General features: G+C 41.8%; 1 protein-coding gene across 1 annotated transcript in view; it reads right to left on the reverse strand.

The window, feature by feature from the left end:
• LOC133228185 (membrane cofactor protein-like) overlaps positions 1-14,362 on the reverse strand; it is a 68,809-nt gene extending 54,447 nt beyond the window's left edge. Inside the window, exons 1-3 of the mRNA XM_061383670.1 lie at positions 14,279-14,362; positions 9,400-9,588; positions 8,961-9,063 (exon numbers count right to left, since the gene is read on the reverse strand). Of these exons, the coding sequence (XP_061239654.1) occupies positions 8,961-9,063; positions 9,400-9,588; positions 14,279-14,321 (335 nt within the window). The 5' untranslated portion in view covers positions 14,322-14,362. The remainder of the gene's footprint in view (positions 1-8,960; positions 9,064-9,399; positions 9,589-14,278) is intronic.
• Positions 14,363-24,907: the final 10,545 nt, after the last annotated feature.

Below are 24,907 nucleotides of genomic sequence, written 5' to 3' on the forward strand. Positions count from 1 at the left end.
ATGGACAAATTCTTAGAAAAGTACAACTTTCCAAAACTGGACCAGGAAGAAATAGAAAATCTTAACAGACCCATCACAAGCATGGAAATTGAAACTGTAATCAAAAATATTCCAGCAAACAAAAGCCCAGGTCCAGATGGCTTCACAGCTGAATTCTACCAAAAATTTGGAGAAGAGCTAACACCTATCCTGCTCAAACTCTTCCAAAAAATTGCAGAGGAAGGTAAACTTCCAAACTCATTCTATGAGGCCACCATCACCCTAATACCAAAACCTGACAAAGACCCCACAAAAAAATAAAACTACAGGCCAATATCACTGATGAACATAGATGCAAAAATCCTTAACAAAATTCTAGCAACCAGAATCCAACAACACATTAAAAAGATCATACACCATGACCAAGTGGGCTTTATCCCAGGGATGCAAGGATTCTTCAATATCCGCAAATCAATCAATGTAATACACCACATTAACAAATTGAAAAATAAAAACCATATGATTATCTCAATAGATGCAGAGAAAGCCTTTGACAAAATTCAACATCCATTTATGGTAAAAACTCTCCAGAAAGCAGGAATAGAAGGAACATACCTCAACATAATAAAAGCTATATATGACAAACCCACAGCAAACATTATCCTCAATGGTGAAAAATTGAAAGCATTTCCTCTAAAGTCAGGAACAAGACAAGGGTGCCCACTTTCACCATTACTATTCAACATAGTTTTGGAAGTCTTGGCCACAGCGATCAGAGCAGAAAAAGAAATAAAAGGAATCCAAATTGGAAAAGAAGAAGTAAAACTCTCACTGTTTGCAGATGACATGATCCTCTACATAGAAAACCCTAAAGACTCCACCAGAAAATTACTAGAAATAATCAATGACTATAGTAAAGTTGCAGGATATAAAATCAACACACAGAAATCCCTTGCATTCCTATACACTAATAATGAGAAAACAGAAAGAGAAATTAAAGAAACAATTCCATTCACCATTGCAACGGAAAGAATAAAATACTTAGGAATATATCTACCTAAAGAAAGTAAAGACCTATATATAGAAAACTATAAAACACTGGTGAAAGAAATCAAAGAGGACACTAATAGATGGAGAAATATACCATGTTCATGGATTGGAAGACTCAATATAGTGAAAATGAGTATACTACCCAAAGCAATTTATAGATTCAATGCAATCCCTATCAAGCTACCAACAGTATTCTTCACAGAGCTAGAACAAATAATTTCACAATTTGTATGGAAATACAAAAAACCTCAAATAGCCAAAGCGATCTTGAGAAAGAAGAATGGAACTGGAGGAATCAACCTACCTGACTTCAGGCTCTACTACAAAGCCACAGTTATCAAGACAGTATGATACTGGCACAAAGACAAAAATATAGATCAATGGAACAAAATAGAAAGCCCAGAGATAAATCCACACACATATGGACACCTTATCTTTGACAAAGGAGGCAAGAATATACAATGGATTAAAGACAATCTCTTTAACAAGTGGTGCTGGGAAATCTGGTCAACCACTTGTAAAAGAATGAAACTAGAACACTTTCTAACACCATACACAAAAATAAACTCAAAATGGATTAAAGATCTCAATTTAAGACCAGAAACTATAAAACTCCTAGAGGAGAACATAGGCAAAACACTCTCTGACATACATCACAGCAGGATCCTCTATGACCCATCTCCCAGAATATTGGAAATAAAAGCAAAAATAAACAAATGGGACCTGATTAACCTTAAAAGCTTCTGCACATCAAAGGAAACTATTAGCAAGGTGAAAAGACAGCCTTCAGAATGGGAGAAAATAATAGCAAATGAAGCAACTGACAAACAACTAATCTCAAAAATATACAAGCAACTCCTACAGCTCAACTCCAGAAAAATAAATGACCCAATCAAAAAATGGGCCAAAGAACTAAATAGACATTTCTCCAAAGAAGACATACAGAGGGCTAACAAACACATGAAAAAATGCTCAACATCACTCATTATCAGAGAAATGCAAATCAAAACCACTATGAGGTACCATTTCACACCAGTCAGAATGGCTGCGATCCAAAAGTCTACAAATAATAAATGCTGGAGAGGGTGTGGAGAAAAGGGAACCCTCTTATACTGTTGATGGGAATGCAAACTAGTCCAGCCACTCTGGAGAACAGTGTGGAGATTCCTTAAAAAACTGGAAATAGAACTGCCTTATGATCCAGCAATCCCACTGCTGGGCATACACACTGAGGAAACCAGAAGGGAAAGAGACACATGTACCCCAGTGTTCATCGCAACACTGTTTATAATAGCCAGGACATGGAAGCAACCTAGATGTCCATCAGCAGATGAATGGATAAGAAAGCTATGGTACATATACACAGTGGAGTATTAGCCATTAAAAAGAATACATTTGAATCAGTTCTAATGAGGTGGATGAAACTGGAGCCTATTATACAGAGTGAAGTAAGCCAGAAGGAAAAACACCAATACAGTATACTAACGCATATATATGGAATTTAGAAAGATGGTAACAATAACCCTGTGTACGAGACAGCAAAAGAGACACTGATGTATAGAACAGTCTTATGGACTCTGTGGGAGAGGGAGAGGGTGGGAAGATTTGGGAGAATGGCATTGAAACATGTAAAATATCATGTAAGAAACGAGTGGCCAGTCCAGGTTCGATGCACGATACTGGATGCTTGGGGCTAGTGCACTGGGACCACCCAGAGGGATGGTATGGGGAGGAAGGAGGGAGGAGGGTTCAGGATGGGGAACACATGTATACCTGTGGTGGAATCATTTTGATATTTGGCAAAACTAATACAATTATGTAAAGTTTAAAAATAAAATAAAATTAAAAAAAAAAAGAACTGATGGCAGATGAACTAGACAAAGACTTTAAAATAACTGTCTTATGAAGGCATTTGCAGTGGTAAATCAATTAATGCCAGTTCTGCTGTCTGATTTTTCTTCAATGAGGGGGCTAAGTGGAAGACATAGAGCTGAAGATCTTTATGAACGCCCTGCAAGTAACAACATCACTCTCAGGGTCAAGTTCAATGTCACCATTGAGAATATCAAAGCTAAAACCCAAGAAAAGGGAGACGTCCTGTTTGCCTAACAGTTTTGAATTTTGGGGGCATATAGCTGGAGGTTGACCACACACTCTCAGACCACAAATTCAAGAAAGGAGTCAACTCACACTTCGCGCTTTGCCTGTGGGGTGGCATCACTAAGCCTTCCTTCCACAAGTTTGCCCCCAAACACACTGTTAGTAAACCATCTCTCACAAGTATTTGCTCACTTCCATCTCAATGCTGCCAACTGCCACAAGAAGAAATGTGTCCACACCAACAACCTGTGCCTCCAGAAGAACATTAAATGATTCCCATACCTTGGTGCCTCTTTGCCAGCAGGGAGGTCTCTTGCCAAAACCCCAAGGTCCTGAGCCCCCAATAAAATTTGATGGAAAAAAATGACTGCCTTAATGATGCTTAAAAAACTAAAGGAAGAAATCTAGAAAATCAAGAAAAGCCGTGTAAAACATGGAAATCTCAAACAGGAGACAGAAAAACTAGAAAGAAGCCGAAAGGAAATTCTGGAGTTGAAAAGTTGTTCCATCGCTAAGTCATGTCCTACTCTTTGCGACCCGCATGGACTGCAGCATGTCAGGCTCCCCTCTTCTTTACTCTCTCCTGGAGTTTGCTCAAATTCATGTCCACTGAGTCAGTGATGCCATCCAACCCTCTCATCCCCTGCCGCTCCCTTCTCGTCTTGCCTTCAACTTTTCCCAGCAGCCCTACATTCATTGCTGTGTAAAGTAGAGATGATACAGTAGCTAACTATATGCCCTTCAGGAGACTAAAGGGATTAAGAACATAGGGATAAACAAACACAATGGACTATAGCTCAGCCATAAAAACAGGGAAATCTTGCCATTAGCAACAACATGGGATGGGCCTAGAGAATATTATGCCAAGTGAAAAAATGAAACATTAATATTGCATGATTTCATCTATAAGTGCAATTAAACACAAAGCAAACGAGAAACAACAAAACACAAACATACTCCAGCCACAGAGAACAAAAAAGTGGTTGCCGGAGGGAGGGGGTGGAGGGAGAAATGAATTAGGTGAGTGAGATTAGGAGGCACAAATTTCTAGTTATGAAAGAAAGAGGTTATGAGGATGAAAGTAGGAAACCAGTAATAACTGTGCAATAACCTCGTATGCTGACAGATGATAACTAGACATCATGGTAATCACTTTTAAACATACAGAAATATCAGTCCCTATGTGATGTACTTGGAGAAGGTGATGGCACCCCACTCCAGTACTCTTACCTGGAAAACCCCATGGATGGAGGAGCCTGGTGGGCTGCAGTCCATGGGGTCGCAAAGAGTCAGACACGACTGAGCGACTTCACTTTCACTTTTCACTTTCATGCATTGGAGAAGGAAATCGCAACCCACTCCAGTGTTCTTGCCTGGAGAATCCCAGGGACGGGGAAGCCTGGTGGGCTGCCATGTATGGGGTCTCACAGAGTCGGATACGACTAAAGTGACTTAGCAGCAGCAGCATGTGATGTACCTGAAGTAATTTAGTTTGTAGGTAAATTATTCTTCAATTAAAGTAAGAAACCTAATGTTACAACTTAAGGAATTAGTGAAAGAAGATAACCCAAAACTACCAGAAGGAAGTAAATAATAAAGATTAAAGCAGTAAAATAGAGAAGAGACCGTCAGTGAAATCAAAAGTTGGTTTTCCAAAAGAGCAAAAACACTGACAAACCCTTAGCTAGATGGACTAAGAAAAAAAGAAAAATCTAAATTACCCAAATCAGAAATTAAATGGGGATATTATCACTTAGTTCTACAGAATTAAAAATATGAGACCTCTATGAATAATTTTATGCCAACAAATGATAGCCTAGACACAGTGAACAAATCCAGGTAAACACAGTATCTACCATGACTTCATTAAAAAATTACAAAATTTGAATTAAATATGACAAGTTAGTAGATTGAATCAGTAACCAAAAATCTTCCATTAAAAAAAAAAAAGTCCTGGATCTGATGCTTTTCAACTCTTTAATTCTGCCAAATGTTTAAAAGAGAAGTTATACCAATCGTTCTACAAGAGGGGGATTTCACGATGGCTGAGAAGTAAAACATAGAGACCATCTTCCTCCCCACAAATACACCAAAATAAATCTGCATGTGGAGCAACTCCTATAGAATACTGAAATGCTGGAAGAGACCCCAGACTTCCAAAAAGGCAAGCTAATTTTCATGTAACGGGGTAGGGCAAAAGAAATTTAAAAAGGAGACAAGGGTATGAGGACATGACCTGTGCCTCTGGGAAGGAGCCATGAAGGAGGGAACGTTTCCACACACTAGGAAATCCCCTAATGGGCGGGGATAGGGGTGAGCTTCAGAACCTCAGAGGGGAGCCTGCAAACAAGTGCTTGGAAAAAGAAGTGGAAAGAATTCACCACAGACCTCAGTGCTGACAGCACTTCCCAGTCTGAGACATTTGTTTGCGCGCCTGCTGTGGCGAGTTGGTGGCTGGGTGTTGAGGCTTGGGCTTTGGAGATCGGGCCATAGGGAGAGGACTGGGGTTGAGGGCCATGATGAAAGTCTGTGCAGCACAGACGAGGGATTCCAGGGAAAAGTCTGTGCCAGCCAGAGGGTTAAGAGATCACTGCTGTGGGGACCTTCCAACTCTGTGCGCTTGCAGACAGCAGGACACTGCCTCCGTGAATGCCAGAGGTGAGATGGGCTGCGGTCTGTTGTCCCAGAGGTGGACAAGGAGGCTGGCTGCCACCAAAGCATGTGCCAGAGATGGGGGGCAGAGTGCCACGGCAGACCCCTGCCCCAGAGGTTGGCATGACGTCCACTGCAGCCTCCACCAAGCTGTCAGCAGGCAAAAGTCACTGCCCGTACCTGTGCGGCTTGGCGCTGCCAAGGGACCCTCGACCTGGGGCCAGTTCCCCTGGGGGAGCAGACGACCTGCCTGAGGCTGTAGTAACTTCCTACAGGTCTCTGCTGCCAAAGGTTTTCCTTGCACATCCCAACTGTGTCTGCCATATCGCTCCCTCTGCCCAGACTGACTTAGCAAGTGAGCCCCAATAAGCCGCAGCTTTTGCCTCCATTGCCTGGGCGGGGAACACACACCAGACGACAGTCTATAAAAAGAGAGGGGGCCAAAACCAAAACTGAGCACCAGGGACTCAGAGGAAGGGAATTCGCTTGTGTAGCCCCAGCAGCAGCCTACTAAATCCCCACAATTAGCTTAAGGCTGTGGACTTTGAGGGCAACTGTAGACTTTGTAAGCAAGTAAAAGCTGGAGTAAAACCAGATCTGAACCTGAGTTGACCCCACAGGGCCCACAGCAGGTGCCAGAGGCCTTCCTAGAATTTTTGGAGAACTTCCTGAGTAGGAAGACATGCTGGAGCTCTCTGTGTGACATGGACACAGACAGGAAAATATTCTTACTACCAATCTTTCTCTAAATATCTTCTCTTTCTTCTTTTTTCTATTGTTTTATTGTTCTTTACTACTGCTTTTATTTTTCCTTTACTTAATGCTTTTTGCTTTTAAATAAATGTTTTAAAATGTTTTTCCCATTTTCACAGTACTTTCTCATTATCTTACCGTTTTCCCCACGTTTTTGATGTTGTATTTTTGCTAGTCTAGTTTCTACTCTTTGTTTTCATTTATGGGTTTGTTTATGGTTTAATTGCTCTTTTCATGTTTTTATTCACATTTTCATTCTTTAAAAATTTTTTTTTAGTTTGTTTGATAGTATGTTATTACACGTTAAGTGCTGCTTTTAATATTTGTCTTGGGCCTTTGTCCATTATTTGTTTGTTTGAATTTTTCTTTTTTTCTGTCTTTTTTTTTCCTCTTTCTCTTCTGTGCTGTATGGCTTGTGGAATCTTGGTGCTCCAGCAATGGGGTTAGGCCTGAAACTCTGAGATAGGAGACCTGATCCATGATGTTAGACCACCAGAGAACTTAAAACCTCATGGAATATTAATTGGCAAGAACTCTCCAAAAGGCCTCCATCTCAACCATAACACCTGGACTGACACAAAGGCCAGCAAGTTCCAGTGCTGGACACTTCATGCCAAACAATTAGCAAAACAGGAATAGAACCCTACCCATTAGCAGACAGTCTGCTCAAAGCCATACCACGTTCACAGACATCTCAAAATACACTACTGGATGTATAGCACTGCCCTTTAGAGACAAGATCCACCTCCAACCACCAGAACAGGCACTGGCACTGCCTACCAGGAAAGCAACCCCACCCATGGGAGACAGACACCACAAGTAGGAGGAACTACATCCTTGCAGCCTGTGAAAAGTAGACCCAAGCACAGCAAATGAAACAAACTAAAAAGACAAAGAAACATGTAGCGCATGGAAGAGTCTGGTAAGAACTCACAAGACCAAACAAATGAAGAGAAAACATGCAGTCTACCTGAAAACGTTTAGAGTAATGATAGTAAAGATGACCCCAAATCTCAGAAATAAAATGGAGGCATAGATAGATATGATGGAGGCATGGATAGAGAAGATACAAGAAATGTTTAATACAGACTTGGAAGAAATGAAGAACTGTCAATCAGCAATGAGCAAGGCAATAACTGAAACAGAGTACACTAGAGGGAGGCAAGAGCAAAATAACTGAGGCAAAAGGACGGTAAGTGAGCAGGAAGATAGAATGGAGAAATAACTGAAGCAGAGAATAAAGAAGAATGAAAATAAGACAGGACGGTCTCAGAGTCCTCTGGGAAAACATTATGCAAACCAACATTCAAATTACAGAGGTCCCAGGAGAGAGTGAGAAAAAGAAAATTATGAGAAAATATTTGAGGAGATCACAATTAAAACCTACCTGACCTGCCTCTTGAGAAACCTGTATGCAGGTCAGGAAGCAACAGTTAGAACCGGACATGGAACAACAGACTAGTTCCAAATAGGAAAAGGAGTACGTCAAGGCTGTATATTGTCACCCTGCTTATTTAACTTATATGCAGAGTACATCATGAGAAACACTGGGCTGGAAGAACCACAAGCTGGAATCAAGATTGCTGGGAGAAGTATCAATAACCTCAGGTATGCAGATGATACCACCCTTATGGCAGAAAGTGAAGAAGAACTAAAAAGCCTCTTGATGAAAGTGAAAGAGAAGAGTGAAAAAGTTGGCTTAAAGCTCAACATTCAGAAAACTAAGATCATGGCATCTGGTCCCATCACTTCATGGCAAATAGATGGGGAAACAGTGGAAACAGTGGCTGACTTTATTTTTCTGGGCTCCAAAATCACTGCAGATGGTGATTGCAGCCATGAAATTAAAAGACACTTACTCCTTGGAAGGAAAGTTATGACCAACCTAGACAGCATATTAAAAAGCAGAGACACTACTTTGCCAACAAAGGTCTGTCTAGTCAAGGCTATGGTTTTTCCAGTAGAAATGTATGGATGTGAGAGTTGGACTATAAAGAAAGCTGAGCATAGAAGAATTGATGCTTTTGAACTGTGATGTTGGAGAAGACTCTTGAGAGTTCCTTGGACTGTGAGGAGATCCAGCCAGTCCATCCTAAAGGAGATCAGTCCTGGGTGTTCATTGGAAGGACTGATGTTGAAGCTGAAACTCCAGTACTTTCGCCACCTGATGCGAAGAGTTGACTCATTTGAAAAGACCCTGATGATGGGAAAGATTGAGGGCAGGAGGAGAAGGGGACGACAGAGGATGAAATGGTTGGATGGCATCATCCACTCGATGGACATGGGTTTGGGTGAACTCCAGGAGTTGGTGATGGACAGGGAGGCCTGGCGAGTGCAGTTCATGGGGTTGCAAAGAGTCGGACACAACTGAACGACTGAACTGAACTGAACTGAACCTTATTTTCTTTAAGTAGCATCTTACTTACCCCTGATTACAAACAAAGTGAGCCTGTGAACCAAACAGAACACTTCCATTGACGAAGTAAACTTGACCATTCACTGGATCGCCCAGATTAGGACATGATTTTCCTAAGAGAAAATATTCAAATTTGTTGGTTTACAGCAATTTCAAAAATAGATTTAAATCAAATTCAAAATTCTACAATTCTTGTTTGAATCCATGGGGATCTTATTATTTTATTTAATTATTATTTTCTTTCCATATTATATGGTGAAACATGATTCGTATCTACCCAGGTAACCAATTGCCAAGAAGATTATTCTTTTGGGATTTTTTAAGCCTGAAAAAATGCATTGCCATCTAAAACTTATATTCACATGAGAAAACCATTATTGCAGTAGATGAATATGTGCACTAAAATGTGTGAAAGTCTCCAGAGCAATAATAAAAAAAAGTTTACTCACTTGTACAGGCCTCCTCAAGAGCTGACCATGTATTGTCATCCTCACAAACAGCAGATCTGGGACGAAGAGGAATTATGGGCTTGAAACCTAGGCGACAGTCATATTGTACACGTTCTCCAGGACCATACCTGGGTTTAGGTGCACCCCGGAGCCGCATAGTTTCAAACCTTGGTGGATCACCACAGGCATCTAGGAATAAAGAGAATAAGAACATGAAAATAAAGTAGTTTATTTCATCAGGCAGGGACTGTGGACTGGCATCAGATCAGGTAGGTAGTACAGAATAAATAGAAAGATTCTTGGCAAGGTTTTAAATGACTATTATTGCTTTTACCCAAGTGATAATTGTCACAAAGGATGTGTCTTCTTATTTTAAATGACAATCTATGAGCTTTCGGTTTGTTGAGGATTAAGGTAAAGTTTCATTCAACACTAAATTGAAGAGATAGCATCAATGTTTTTGGTTTTAAAATATGTTTATAGGTATGTGTCCTTCCCCACTTCTTTCTAAACTCATTATTTTGACATTCACCTCTCCTCTAAGAGGTCTTCCATAGTCTATAGCACTCTGCTCAGATTCTGCTTCCATAGTTTGAAACACAAACATATGATCACCTATCCCTTCGGGCTCAGTTTCCTCTCAGAAGGCAAGGTCCTAGAGGGCAGAGAGCATATACCTTCTTTTTGTTACACTCTGTACACACTGGGTGCTTGAGACATGCTATGGCAAGAGGTAAATATCAAATAAGCCTTGTGGATATCAGAGATCAAAATAAATATTGGCTAAAATATTTAAAATTATGACTTCCTTTTATGTGTTTTGTATTAGTGAATTGAGCATTTTGCAAATAAATGGAAACCCTTGAAATATCAAATTTTATTACTTTGAATAGCCTTAGTAAGAATTGGTTTCTTGGATGTTCCAGTAGTAATAATTTAATCTTCTTTCACTGATTAATGAATTGTGCATTCCCTTAGAAGCCCCCTGCAGGGGCTTTTTGGGCTGTTTATCCAATGCATCCGGACAGTAAAGCTGTTATATTGTTATGCTTTTAGAATTTTTTTTTTTACCTCTGTCCTTTTTTTGTGGGGGGTTCTTCCCTAGAACAGTGTTGTTCCTACTTCAGCAAGTCCTCTTCCTTTTAATTATCTGTGCTCTTGAAAATCTTATAAATCTGTTAGAAAATAATGTAAAATATGGTGGAGACACATTGGTTAAAGTCCTAAAAGGATGCAGAGGCCTCTCCTATAAGGTCATAGGACCTAAGGAGGTGGGAGATAGACTACTTTGATCCCTGAGGGAAATTTTCTTTCTTATTCTTTGGGTCTAGGTCTTTAGATTGAAAGACTAGTCAAGAGAGAACTCTAAACAAGTGAATGTTATCCTCCTTTTTCATCATTTTCTAAATTCTAAGTTCCTCTCTTGACATTCTGTCCAACATTTCACTACACCACGTGCTGAAATCCACTTTTGGCAAAATGTTTTCAACATTTCCAGCATTCTGGTCTTAATATATGAATTCTCCTCAATCAACTGCCCAAAACAAAAGCAACAAATAAACAAACAAAAAAGGATGTAGTTATTAAAAACAGTGTTTAAAGATCAGTACTAAAGAGCCTCTTGAAGGTGAAAGAGGAGAGTGCAAAAGCTGGCTTGAAACTCAGCATTCAAAAAGCCAAGATCATGACATCAGGTCCCATCACTTCATGGCAAACAGATGTGGAAAAAGTAGAAGCAGTGACAGATTTTTTATTTTCTTTTTCTTTTATTTTATTGCAGACAGTGACTGCAGCCATGAAATCAAAAGACGCTTGCTCCTTGGAAGGAAAGCTACGACAAACCTAGACAACGTGTTGAAAAGTAAAGACATCACTTTGCTGGTAAAGGTCTGCGTAGTCAAAGCTATGGTTTTTCCAGTAGTCATGTACTGATATGTGAATGGGACCATAAAGAAGGCTGAGTGCCAAAAAATTAATGCTTTGGAATTGTGGTGCTGGAGAAGATTCTTGCAAGTCCCTTGGACAGAAAGGAGATCAAACCAGTCAATCCTAATATTCACTGGAAGGACTGGTGCTGAAGCTGAAACTCCAAAACTTCGGCCACCTGATGCGAAGAGCCAATTCATTGGAAAAGACCCTGACGCTGGGAAGGATTGAAGGCAAAAGGAAAACAGGTGGGCAGAGAATGAGATGGTTAGATAACATTATTGACTCAATGGACATAAATTTGAGCAAGCTCTGGGAGAGAGTGAAGGACAGGGAAGCTTGGTTTGCTGCAGATCATGGGATTGCAAAGAGTCGAACACGACTTATTGACTGAACAAGAACAACAAAAAGATCAGTATAGCGCTGAATTTTATTAATAACATTAAATATACTGAATATTCTGAGCCATACATTGTCATTTTGCAATAGGAAAAAACTGGATTAGAAATGCAATATAATTCCTATTAATAGATACAAATATATAACATCATTCAGAGTTTCCTGGAACCAAGAGAGAAATCAAGTTAATAGCACATCCATAATTAATTATATAAGTGTCATTTCTTTATGTATTTGACTTCACTACCTATCTCGAACCATATCATGAAGAAAGAATTTCTAATATGAAAAGAAAAGAAATGTCAATGGGATGGTTTAATCCATTCAGCTAGCGAGTACTTCTTCCCACTAACAAGCATCATGAAAGGCACACTTTCAACTATATACAGTTTGAAATGTATGCTTCGGCAACCAGTTGAATACAAGGTTTAAACACTGTAATGATTGAGTCCAATATCACGCTTTTTAATTACCAAATTTCTTCTCTCACTCAGAATACTGAATTCTGTACTTCCATGAGGATTTTCAAACTAAACATTTCTAGTTTCAGAAAAATAGTATTATGACTAAGTTTTTTTCTAGATAGTTTACAATATAATAATTATTGGGTTGCAATGCTGTATGTTTGCCATTGTATAATATGACAGGCTGCATTCATAAAATTCCCTAGTTTTCCAGATGAGTTTCAGGAAGATGAAACAGTCTCTACTATGTATCAAGAGAACTGTTCACTTTCTGTACACTTACAAAAGTTGTGCAGAGACTCTCTACCTGCTTGCTAAATTTAAACATTACTCTGGTACTCGTACACAAAACCAGATCCTCCCCCAGGCAGTACCTTCAGTAAAATTCTGGTCTCTGATCAAGTGAAATCTCATTGAAACCTGACCATCCTGCCCCTTCTCTCACTGTCTACATAGACTACCTTTTAAAATGAATATGAAAAACAAACATTTATTGAAATTAATGTCCATGCTCCTTTAGTGAACTTTTTAGAAGGCTGGTACAATGCTTGTAAGCAAGAACATCTACATTCTATAACACTGCACACCTTTTTTTTTATCAAACCTGGAAAATGTGCTACAAAATCATGTTCTGGTCGGTGGGGAAGATGAAACTGGATGGAAGATGCATCATCAGTTGTAAAGAAAAGATACTGAATCCAAGTCTTCATAAACAATTCATGACTATTTCTTACTTTCTGTCTGTTTGCCTTCCTTTGCAGGTAGGCCCCCAGCAGGTAGTCTGGGGTATAAAAGTTTTTATAAAACACCACGTACAGTATTTTGATTAGTTAGAATTCACCTCTATACATGGTTAACTTACTTCTTTGGAACTTTAACATGCATAAAAAGTATGAGGGTAAGTAGGTGCAATAAGGCAGGAAGAGAATGATTCAACCTGTTAGAAATTAAAAGATTTTTTTCCCAGCAGGTGGCACTACAACACAAGTCTTTGGTTTCTCTCTTCTGTGCTGCCTCTGGCAATATCTGCAAGTGGGCACTTTTCACCCTCTACTGCCTCTTTCACAGGTCTTGCCCAGTGGCCACCTTATTATTTTTTATACCTCTTGGATGTTGGTGCCTTGCTGCTGCCAGCGTCAATGGCATCACCACGTGGGGCACAGGAATGGTGACTTCTGCCACCTCCAGGATCCTGAGTTACAGCCTCCACCACCAAAGAGGGACTGGGAGGGTGGGGGGAGTGGGTGGGTGGGGGGCCCACCCAGCACATGTTCTTATCTGACCTCCAAATGAACTTCCCAGCCCCCACAAAGCAAGCAGTAGCTTCCTGGGCCCATACTTGGCACATCTGGGTGGCCACTTCTACAAAGTACACACTAGGGAACACTGTGTGGGCTCCCCTAGCCCAGCCAAGCCCCAGGGGCACAAACACCCCTACTCCCAAATTATCAAACTGGCCAGAGAATATAGGGCAAACCCTCCCCACAGGCACAACAGCAGCCTAACTACATCCCCCGGTGCCTGGGACTCACGAGCAAACCGCACCACCAGCACCAGATCAGCAGTTCTGTGGTTCATTTGGTCACTTTATGAGAACTGACTCGTTGGAAAAGACCCCGATGATGGGAAAGATCGAAGGCAGGAAGAGGGGGACGGCAGAGGACGAGATGGTTGAATGGCATCACCGATTCAATGGACGTGAGTCTGAGCAACCTCCAGGAGATGGTAAAGGACAGGGAAGCCTGGTTTGCTGCAGTCCATGGGTTTGCAAAGAGTCAGATACGACTAGCGACTGAACACCAGCCTGGCCTCAGTTTTGCCCATCACCCCGCACCGCTGGGTGCCCACCGCAAGCAAGACTTCTCTTCCAGCGCTATGTGGTCCCTACTCCCCTAGATCTCGACGCAGCACGGCCCGCGGACGCTCTGGTCACGCTTTTTACTCCAATTCCTTATGGCCCCGGAGTGGACGCAGCCCCACGACTCTCCCGAGAGACTAAAAGCAAATCTCCTCCCACCCTCGGTTCCAGTCGGCCGGCCTCGCGAGCCGCTCCGGTTCCCCACCAGCGCGCACACTCTGCAGGCTCCTACCGGAGACGGAGGGCAGCAGGAGCACGAGGACCACCAAAAGCATTCCTACGAGGCACCAGCAAAAGGGGCCTCTCGGGGCGACCAGGAGGGGGCTTGCGCGATACGAAAGCCTCTGTCACTTTCGGGGAGACCAGCGGGAAAGCTGAGCCCAGCCGGGCGGAGATCAGCTCGGTTGTCAGACGCAACAATCCCCAGACTCACAAGGTGTCCAGAGCGGTAACGCGAAGGGGCGTGGCTGGGCCGTGCCGGGGGCGGGGTGAGGGTCTAGCGGGTCCAATGGGCGGGCTGCAAGGCGGGGCCTCGGAGCGGGGGGCGGTCCCTGCTCCTAGAGGGGCGGTCCCCGCGCCTGGGGGAGCTGTTCCTGCGCCGGTGGGGCGGGGCGCGGCGCTGCAGAGGGTTACCTGTATGCGCGGCGCGGAAGACGGTTACCCATGGGCGCGGAGACGTCGGAGCGCCTCCGCCGGCACACGGCGTGTCTCTGGTTCCTCTGCCTGCAGACCTGAAGAAGAGCCGCAGCGACTCGGCGGGACCCTCTTGCTGAAAAGACTGTTAATCACCCTACGCAGAAGGGTGGAAAGGAATCAAGGGCTGGCGTGGTCATCATTGTCCCTTTTCCGGAAAAATCAAGCGTAACGACCTGAAAATAGAAATCTAGAGTTTAGGCAGTGGTAAATGTGGGACAGACAACCGTCATGACTCCTTTTGGACCTGAGGCCCTCCATATTGTCGGGACACCTGGGCCCTTGCTCGGCCTTTGCCATTAGTCAGGCATCATTCACGACAATATTTGAGATTTCCGTGGCTGAGCCTCTGCTACTGAAGCCTCTCGTGGCCGGATAGATTTCAAAATCACGAAAGGTTTGTCCATCGCTCTCCCACCTGCTAAAATCAATTTGTTCTACCCTGTGTTCCAAGGAGAGCATCTCTGGGAAAGTAAATGGTTAAACAACCCCTGGTCGTTAGCATGAGTGAGTGAGTGAAAGTCGCTCAGTCGTGTCCGACTCTTTGCGACCCGGTAGACTATACAGTCGGAGAAGGCGATGGCACCCCACTCCAGTACTCTTGCCTGGAAAATCCCATGGACGGAGGAGCCTGGTAGGCTGCAGTCCATGGGGTCGCTAAGAGTCGGACACGACTGAAGCGACTTCCCTTTCACTTTTCACTTTCCTGCATTGGAAAAGGAAATGGCAACCCACTCCAGTGTTCTTGCCTGGAGAATCCCAGGGACGGGGGAGCCTAGTGGGCTGCCGTCTATGGGGTAGCACAGAGTCGGACACGACTGAAGCGACTTAGCAGCAGCAGCAGCAGCAGCAGCAGCAGCAGACTATACAGTCCATGGAATTCTCCAGGCCAGAATTCTGGAGTGGGTAGCCTTTCCCTTCTCCAGGGGATCTTCCCAACCCAGGGATCAAATCCAGGTCTCCCGCATTGCAGGCAGATTCTTAGCATAATGGGTTGGGTTGGAAGCTTTGCTATTGAGGGACTAAATGTTTTATGGAAGATGAAATACACATACATGAAAAAGGTAAAAAGAAAGCTGCATTAAGGGCCAAATTCTTGGAAGCAATGAATGTCTTATAGTTGGGAGGAGTAGGAGTTGGTTAGGTGGAATGGATAAAGGGGAAAACTTTTCTGTTGAAACACTCTTGCAAACAATGCTGGAAAATTAAGAGTGAACATGATTTATGTGTAAAGTTGTAAGTAAACCTGTATGGTTAGTAGAAGAAAAACGAAAGTAACATGGCTGGCATTAAGGAGCAAACAAAAGGAGCTGCCATTTTCTCATTACTTGGCAAAGAATAAAAAGGTCAACCAGTGTGAGTAAATGTGTTGAGGGGACCAGTACCCCCAAACTTTTAGTTTTTAACATAACACTTTTGTATGTTAAAAGTCTTAATATGGACATGACTTTTAAATCAGCAGTCCCATTGAGAATTCATTCCAAAGAAATCATCAGAGCCATGAGCAAAGATTATAGTTTTGGGAAAATTTTAACCCTATGTGTCTAGCAGAAGTCTTAAGGATTTTATGATAGGTAGTTTACAGCATGGGAGTCTGTGCAGCTGTGTAAAAAAATATGAATGTGAGAAACTATGATATATTTTAGGTGGAAAAAGAAGACTCCAAATCACTACATAACTTTTGTCATTTCTTCTATTAAAACAAAAGGACTACTTGATACACATAAAGGGATTAGCAGGAAATATTCCATAATTAACTAGTAGTTGATAGGATTATGGGTATTTCATTTTCTTTGTGCTTTTCAGCTTTCTGTATTGACCCTATGTTACCATTTCTAATCAGGTAAAGAAAAAAGAATATTTACATGTGTTTGGCGTTTCAAATGTTCATAGAATGGTGGGGACAGAGCCTGCATCCCACAGAATAAAGCAATGAGAAGATGGTGAGGAAATGGAAATTCTCCCTGTAAAAGTCAAATGCACCAGATGGAATTACAATACATTTATATACATTTAAGCAATTTTATATCTGAAATATGCTAAAGATATTCTGGGATACACAAACCATGGGATTTCTTCTTCCTCCCAGAACAACACAGTTTGTTTAATTCTTGGAAGAGAATATAAAACTCAAAGTGTGGGTGTGATAAAAAAACATCTTGGTGTCTTGTTTTTATGGCCTGTGGGTTTCTCTAATTGTGGCATGCAGAATCTGGGGTGTAGTTGTGAAGCACGGGCTTAGTTACCCCATGGGCACGTGGGAATCTAGATCCCGAGACCAGGGATCAAACCTGTCTCTCCTGCATTGGAAGGTGGATTCTTAACCACGGACCACCAGGAAGACCATACCTTAGTATCTTGGGTTAAAAAATCGAGACTTTCTATGATAACACAACTAAATGAGATATAAGGAGACTTATGAAAGAAAATATAATGAGGGGGCATTGTCATTTCTTTTAATTCTTACTGTTGTGAAAGAGTGATATAAAGGAAATGTTTTGTGGCTCAGTGTTGGCAATACTTTGTGAGAAGAGGGAATCCTTTTATTGTTCTCTGCAACCATGTGTACACAATATTCCATCTAAAGTGTATCTCATAAAGCTGAAATAACTTCTCTTTTATTTTTAGGCTTGAAAGTAAGTTTCTTTTTAATTTAGCATGGTTTTCTATTTACAGGTGATAGATTAGATTCAAAGGTTGTGTTTACTGAAACTTTATGACAGTGAAATTTCTGCACCCAGGATCCATCAATTCATTCTAAGTATAATTGAAGACTTCACACTGATTTCTGAAATTATTTTTGACCCAACGGAGGTTCCATTTGAAAGGTTTTGGGCCTTGTTCCCTATTTTTCTGAACAAGCTCCATGAGGCCAAGATGTAGTTTTCGTGCTCTAGCTCCAGTGCTGAGACAGTTCTAGATCTATACTAAGTGCATAAAAGTACCCACTAGATACTAAGGAAATACATGAGTGTTGCCATCAAATGCATTTATCATGTGTCTGTTGATCCTCCCCTTGCCTGCATTTACCAAATTCTGGGGAATTCTGAGAAATTTTGATTTTAATAAGGCGAGGCACTGAAAACAAAGCAGCATTTGTCTCTGAAAGGAATGACCTACAACTGTCTGCACAGAAAACGTTTCTAAATCAGGAAGACAAGCTGACCTATGACGTGAATCTGTTCACTGTTTAACACTTAGCCTTGAGATCATTTTAGTGACAGAGTTCAAAGGGAGGGTATTGACTGTGAACTTCCTAAGGTCCTGAGAGGAACAGAACTCAGGAGTCTAGGCTTTGAGTGAAGTAGGGGAGAGACCACACTAGTGGTCTCTCCAACAAACTGCCAACAGAAAACTGAGGAGAGAATGGAGAACATGATTGTTTGTAGACCAGGTTTTGAACGATGCAGTAGCTCTCCTGCAGGCTTTAGGAATGGTGGTAAGTAGAGGGAGGTGTCTGGGGATGTTCACTAAATTAAATGATGTTAGATGATCCTTTGCCTCCTCAATGGGTATATTTGCATTCTGCTTTTCAGAAGTGGGCACAGCAGCATGAAGGGACCTGTGAACGCTCTCAGAAGGGGCTTGCCCCTCTCTACACGTTGGGCGTTTGCAGAAACCTGAAAGAGAATGGCTTAACGAAGCATAGTTAAGCCGCCTTTCTGATGTCCGTCCTGGGAGCCCCGCCACCACTGCTTGCACCTGGTAGGCGCCTGCCAGACCTCAAGAGAGTCACTGTGGAGCCACACCCGACACAGGGATCCGGAACCGCCAGGCGCAGGGAGGAGGGCCTTGCTCAGAAGGACCACGCGCTTGCTTTGTTTCCTCTTGGCTTTCGGAAGCTTCACACAGTAAATAAGTTACAAACCGTATTCCAGAAGTAGGCTTGCAAAGATAAAATCTTTAATTCCTTTCTTATAATGGTGGAGACAGTACATTTAAACATCATAGACTTTAACTTACAACTCACACATAACTGTACAAAAAGGCAAATGAAACAGGAAAATTAGAATGCTATCACTAGGAATAACTTCAAGACCCATTGTTCCAATCCCTGCTTTTCAGATGAAAATGTAAGGCTAGAGGTGAGCAGAACCTCTCAATAATACAAGCAAAGTCAGGCAAAATAGTATTTTACCCATAGTTAGTATAGGGCTGCCATCTATGGGGTTGCACAGAGTTGGACACAACTGAAGCGACTTAGCAGCAGCAGCAGTATATAAAATATTCCCTATAGATAACTGAAGTTAAAAAAAATTATGTGTCTCTAGAAATTACATTTTTCCCCTTGAGAAAGTGTGAATTGATACAGCATATTATTGTGACAGCATATTATTGACAAAGCATGCATTACTCTATCTGGAGAAATATATTCTGATCTTAAAAGAATAATACCTATTTAAAAATAACTAACAAAAGTATGTGTATTAGGAAATATATGAAGAAAGATTATCAGAAAAAGAATTAAAATATTTATTAACTGGTTATCACTAGGTAATATAATTACACACAACTGACTAGTTTTACATGTCTTCCTCATGAGTTCGGAGAAGGCATGGCACCCACCTCATGCATTTTCCAAATTCTCCTCAATTACCCTTCTATATTAAAAATATTAATTAAAATATTTGACAATAAGTAAGAAAAATGACTGGGCCTCCCTTGTGGCTCAGCTGGGAAAGAATCTGCCCACAATGTGGGATACCTGGGTTCAATCCCTGGGTTGGGAAGATTCCCCTGGAGAAGGGAAAGGCTACCCACTCCAGTATTCTGGCCTGGAGAACTCCATGGGCTGTATAGTCCATGGGGTCACAAAGAGTAAGATGTGACTGATCAACTTTGACTTTCACTTCACTTTCACAAGAAAAATGACAAACATATAAACAGAAATCCTGGGTGACATCTTTCTTTAAGTCGTTGTTCAGTTCAGTTCAGTTCAGTCACTCAGTCGTGTCTGACTCTTTGCTACCCCATGGACTGCAGCACGCCAGGCCTCCCTGTCCATCACCAACTCCCAGAGCTTGCTCAAACTCATGTCCATTGAATCAGTAATGCCACCCAACCATCTCTTCCTCTGTCATCCCCTTCTCCTCCTGCCCCCCATCTTTCCAAGCATCAGGGTCTTTTCCAATGAGTCAGTTCTTTGCATCAGGTGGCCAAAGTATTGGAGTTTCAGCTTCAGCATCAGTCCTTCCAATGAATATTCAGGACTGATTTCCTCTAGGATGGACTGATTGGATCTCCTTGCAGTCTAACGGACTCTCAAGTCTTCTTCAACACAGCAGTTCAAAAACATCAATTCTTCGGCACTCAGCTTTCTTTATAGTCCAACTCTCACATCCATACATGACTCTTGGAAAAACCACAGCTTTGACTAGATAGACTTTTGTTGGCAAAGTAATGTTTCTGCTTTTTAATATGCTGTCTAGGTTGGTCTTTGTAACTACTTATAAATCCTAAGAGTAGTTTTCCCTGACTAGATAATCTATGCTTTCAGCACAAGAGAACAGGGTGAAGGGGTGACCAGAATCCAGAGTAAGAGGAGGGAGCTTCGTTGCATGCTGGGAGAGCTTCAACATCTTTGAGGGTACATGTTCGCATTTCTGTGAAGTCACTTAAAACGTTTTATGAGTCTCAGCTTTCACTCTGGTGACATGAATTGGCTCCTTCCCAATCAATATTTTAATTTGACGTGTTTTTCAGCTTTGTAGTACTTTGTTAAGGAAGGACACTGAAATAACAGATTTTTATTCAGATTAAAGCATGGTCAACAACTGAATTACCTAAATTAATAGGCTAATAATTAGAGCCAGACATCCTGGAATGTGAAGTCAAGTGGGCCTTAGAAAGCATCACTATGAACAAAGCTAGTGGAGGTGATAGAATTCCAGTTGAGCTATTTCAAATCCTGAAAGATGATGCTGTGGAAGTGCTGCGTTCAATATGCCAGCAAATTTGGAAAACTCAGCAGTGGCCACAGGACTGGAAAAGGTCAGTTTTCATTCCAATCCCAAAGAAAGGCAATGCCAAAGAATGCTCAAACTACCACACAATTGCACCCGTGTCACACGCTAGTAAAGTAATGCTCACAATTCTCCAAGCCACGCTTCAGCAGTATGTGAACCGTGAACTTCCAGATGTTCAAGCTGGTTTTAGAAAAGGCAGAGGAACCAGAGGTCAAATTGCCAACATCCGCTGGATCATCAAAAAAGCAAGAGAGTTCCAGAAAAACATCTATTTCTGCTTTATTGACTATGCCAAAGCCTTTGACTGTGTGGATCACAATAAACTGTGGAAAATTCTTCAAGAGATGGGAATACCAGACCACCCGATCTTCCTCTTGAGAAACCTATATGCAGGTCAGGAAGCAACAGTTCGAACTGGACATGGAACAACAGACTGGTTCCAAATAGGAAAAGGAGTGCATCAAGGCTGTATATTGTCACCCTGCTTATTTAACTTATATGCAGAGTACATCATGAGAAATGCTGGGCTGGAAGAAGCACAAGCTGGAATCAAGATTGCTGGGAGAAATATCAATAACCTCAGATATGCAGATGACACCACCCTTATGGCAGAAAGTGAAGAGGAACTAAAAAGCCTGTTGAGGAAAGTGAAAGAGGAGAGTGAAAAAGTTGGATTAAAGTTCAACATTCAGAAAACTAAGATCATGGCATCTTATTTGAAGATGAAGTGAAGTCCCATCACTTCATGGGAAATAGATGGGGAAACAGTGGAAACAGTGGCTGACTTTATTTTTGGGGGGCTCCAAGTCACTGCAGATGGTGATTGCAGCCATGAAATTAAAAGACACTTACTCCTTGGAAGGAAAGTTATGACCAACCTAGATAGCATATTAAAAAGCACAGACATTACCTTGCCAACAAAGGTCCGTCTAGTGAAGGCTATGGTTTTTCCAGTGGCCATGTATGGATGAGAGAGTTGGACTGTGAAGAAAGCTGAGTGCCTAAGAATTGATGCTTTTGAAGTGTGGTGTTGGAGAAGACTCTTGAGAGTCCCTTGGACTGCAAGGAGATCCAACCAGTCCATCCTAAAGGAGATCTGTCCTGGGTGTTCATTGGAAGGACTGATGCTAAAGCTGAAACTCCAATACTTTGGCCACCTCATGCGAAGCGTTGACTCATTGGAAAAGACTCTGATGCTGGGAGGGATTGGGGGCAGGAGGAGAAGGGGACGACAGAGGATGAGATGGCTGAATGGCATCACCGACTCAATGGACATGAGTTTGAGTGAATTCCGGGAGTTGGTGATGGACAGGGAGGCTTGGTGTGCTGCAATTCATGGGGTCGCAAAGATCGGATACCACTGAGCGACTGAACTGACCGACACACATGGCCTGTGGTCTCTATGTTGAGTGCAAGAAAGTGTGGCATAAACTGAGACACTGAGTATAAAAGAGAAAGAGTAACCCGACTTTTCTGCATAGCTCCTTTCGTCAGCAAAAAAGTGTTCATTAGAGTTGAGCAACTAAATAAAAATAGCCTCATTTCAGAATACACACAGGTCACGAGCATCACACCCTATGACTCCTTGTGCCAGTGGCATTAGCGTTCTGAGACCCCATTTCTAATGAGTCCCCCAAAGAGGCTGCTGCTGGGCCTGGGCGACACTGAGAGAAACCAGCGTGTAGACTGTTACTGACGTGCCCACGCTCTTTAGCTTTGAAAAATCACCAAGCTTATTGAGAAATGGTTCACCTGTTCAAGATAACTGGATTTTTGAAAGACTACTCAGCTGTGTGTGGGCTTTCCAAAAACAATGTGGGGGTAATAACTTAGCTTTAGTTTGCTTTCCTTTTAAAAAGGTAAATGTTTTTATTATGTTATTTGCACTGTTGAATGCCCACTTTCTCTCCAAAATTGCCTTTGTTGTTCATTTAAATTATGATGAAAAATGGCCACAAGGTTAAAGCATTCGGCTGTAGCTTTCTATTTTTTAGCTCCCAATTCAATTCCAAACATATACAAAGCAGAGAGAGAAGGTAATGAACCCAGTGTCCTCATCACTCCATTCAACAAGTGTCAACATATGGATAATCATATTTTATCCAGACACTCCATTTTTCCCTATCGGATTTATTTTTAAAATAATCACTGACATTATGTCATTACTTTATTTGTACATTTTTGATTTCTCAATTTTTTTAAAGAAAAAAATGTAAATTTAGGTAACATATAACATTATATAAATTTCATGTGTACATTTTATTCCTAGCTCTGCACACCTAAAGCATGTTCACCATCAAAAATTTAGTTTCCATCTCTCATCACACAGTTAATCCCTTTGTGTATTTCACTCTCCCCTCTACTCTTCCCCTCTGCTAACGGCTCCTCAGTCTCTGTGTCTACCTGTTTCTTTTCGCTTGGTTTATTTATTTTGCTATTTTTAATATTCCACGTGTGACCAAATCATATGTATTTATCTTTCTCCATCTGACTTATTTCACTTAGTATAATACCCCCGAGGTTCACCCATGTCATTGCGATTGTCACGATATCATATTTTTTCCTGGCTAAGTAGTATTCTCTCTCCATCTCTCTCTCTATATGTATAATATATAGAATATGTACACACGTATGTGTGTATGTGGATGATCTGTCCATTGATGTAAGTGGGGTATTAAGTTCCTATTATTATTTTATCGCTGTCCATGTCTTCTTTTATCTGTTAATATTTGCTTTATGTGTTTAGGTGGCCAATTTGATATACATATTTATTTACAATTGCTATATTTCCAACTTGGATTGATCCCTTAATCTTATGGCTTTCTTTGTTTCTTCTTACAGTCTTGTGTTAAAGTCTCTTTTGACTGATACAAGTATTGCTACCCTGGCTTTATTTTGATTTTCATTTGCATGGAATACCGTTTTCTACCCTCTTGCTTTCTCTGTGTGTGTGTGTCTTTGGAGCAGAACTGAACCTTCTGTAGGCAGAATATATATATGGGTCTTATTTTATGTCTATTCAGTCGGTGTATGTGTTTCGATTATTTAGTGCATTTACATATAAAGCAACCATTGATAGGTATGTAATTGTTGCTATTTTATTATTTTGTTTTTTTTTTTAAGTTCTATTTTATATTCTTTTGTCCTCTTCCCCTGTGATTGGATGACTATCTTTACTGTTAGTGTTCCTAAAGGAAATCAACCCTGAATATTCACTGGAAGGACTGATGCTGAAAATGAAGCTTCAATACTTTGGCCACCTGATCGAAGAACTGACTCATTGGAAAAGACCTTGATGCTGGGAAAGATTGAGGGCAGGAGGAGAAGGAGGCAACAGAGGATGAGACAGCTGGATGGTATCAGTGACTCAATGGACATGAGTTTGAGCAACTCCAGGATAGGTTTAATTATATTTATTAAAGAGCTTTTACTATCTAAATGGTAATTACGTCAATTACAAATTCTTTGTGTTTGATCACCAAAATCATAAAATAACTGCATTAACCACGTTAGTAATTACTTACATTTTGCTGGAACAAAAACTGAGCTGTGATTGTTACTGCTGTCTGTGACTTGCTCATGTGATTTCAAACTCCGGGAGGTGGTGAAGGACACAGAAGACTGGTGTGCTTCAGTTCACAGGATCACAGTCGGAAATGACTGAATAATTAAAAAACAACAACAGCTCCAACACAGCTCCGCGGGTGGGTGAGGCTGGTATTGGGGCCAGTACTGGCCCACTGGTGAGTGAGGCTTCTTCTCAGAGTCTCTGGTTGCAGGGTGTCTGGTGCGTTAGGGCTTGTTCTGGTGCACAGACGTGTGGGGAGTGGACACTCTGATGGACAGGGCCATGACCTGAGCAATTCAGTGCTCAAGGGGTCTTAAGGCAGCCAGCCTGCTGGCGGTTGGGGCTGTGTCCCTGCTTTGCTTGCTGCTTGGCCTGAGGCATCCCATCACTGGCGCTGACAGGCTGGGGAGGGGGGTTGGGTCCAGAAGCTAATAAGCTAGAGGGAGGAGCTCCATTGCCAGCGTCCTCATGAGAGAATGAGCTCCCCCAAATGACTGCCGCCAGGGTCTGTGTTCCCAAGGTGAGCTACAGTTGCATCCTGCCTCTCTGAGACTCTCTAAACTCAGCAGGCAGGTCGACGTGGGATCATTTTAAACGATTGCTTCTGCCTTGGGTACCAGAGTGCGTAAGATTT

The sequence above is a fragment of the Bos javanicus genome, chromosome 16, assembly GCF_032452875.1.
Source record: "Bos javanicus breed banteng chromosome 16, ARS-OSU_banteng_1.0, whole genome shotgun sequence".
Classification (NCBI taxonomy): domain Eukaryota; kingdom Metazoa; phylum Chordata; class Mammalia; order Artiodactyla; family Bovidae; genus Bos; species Bos javanicus.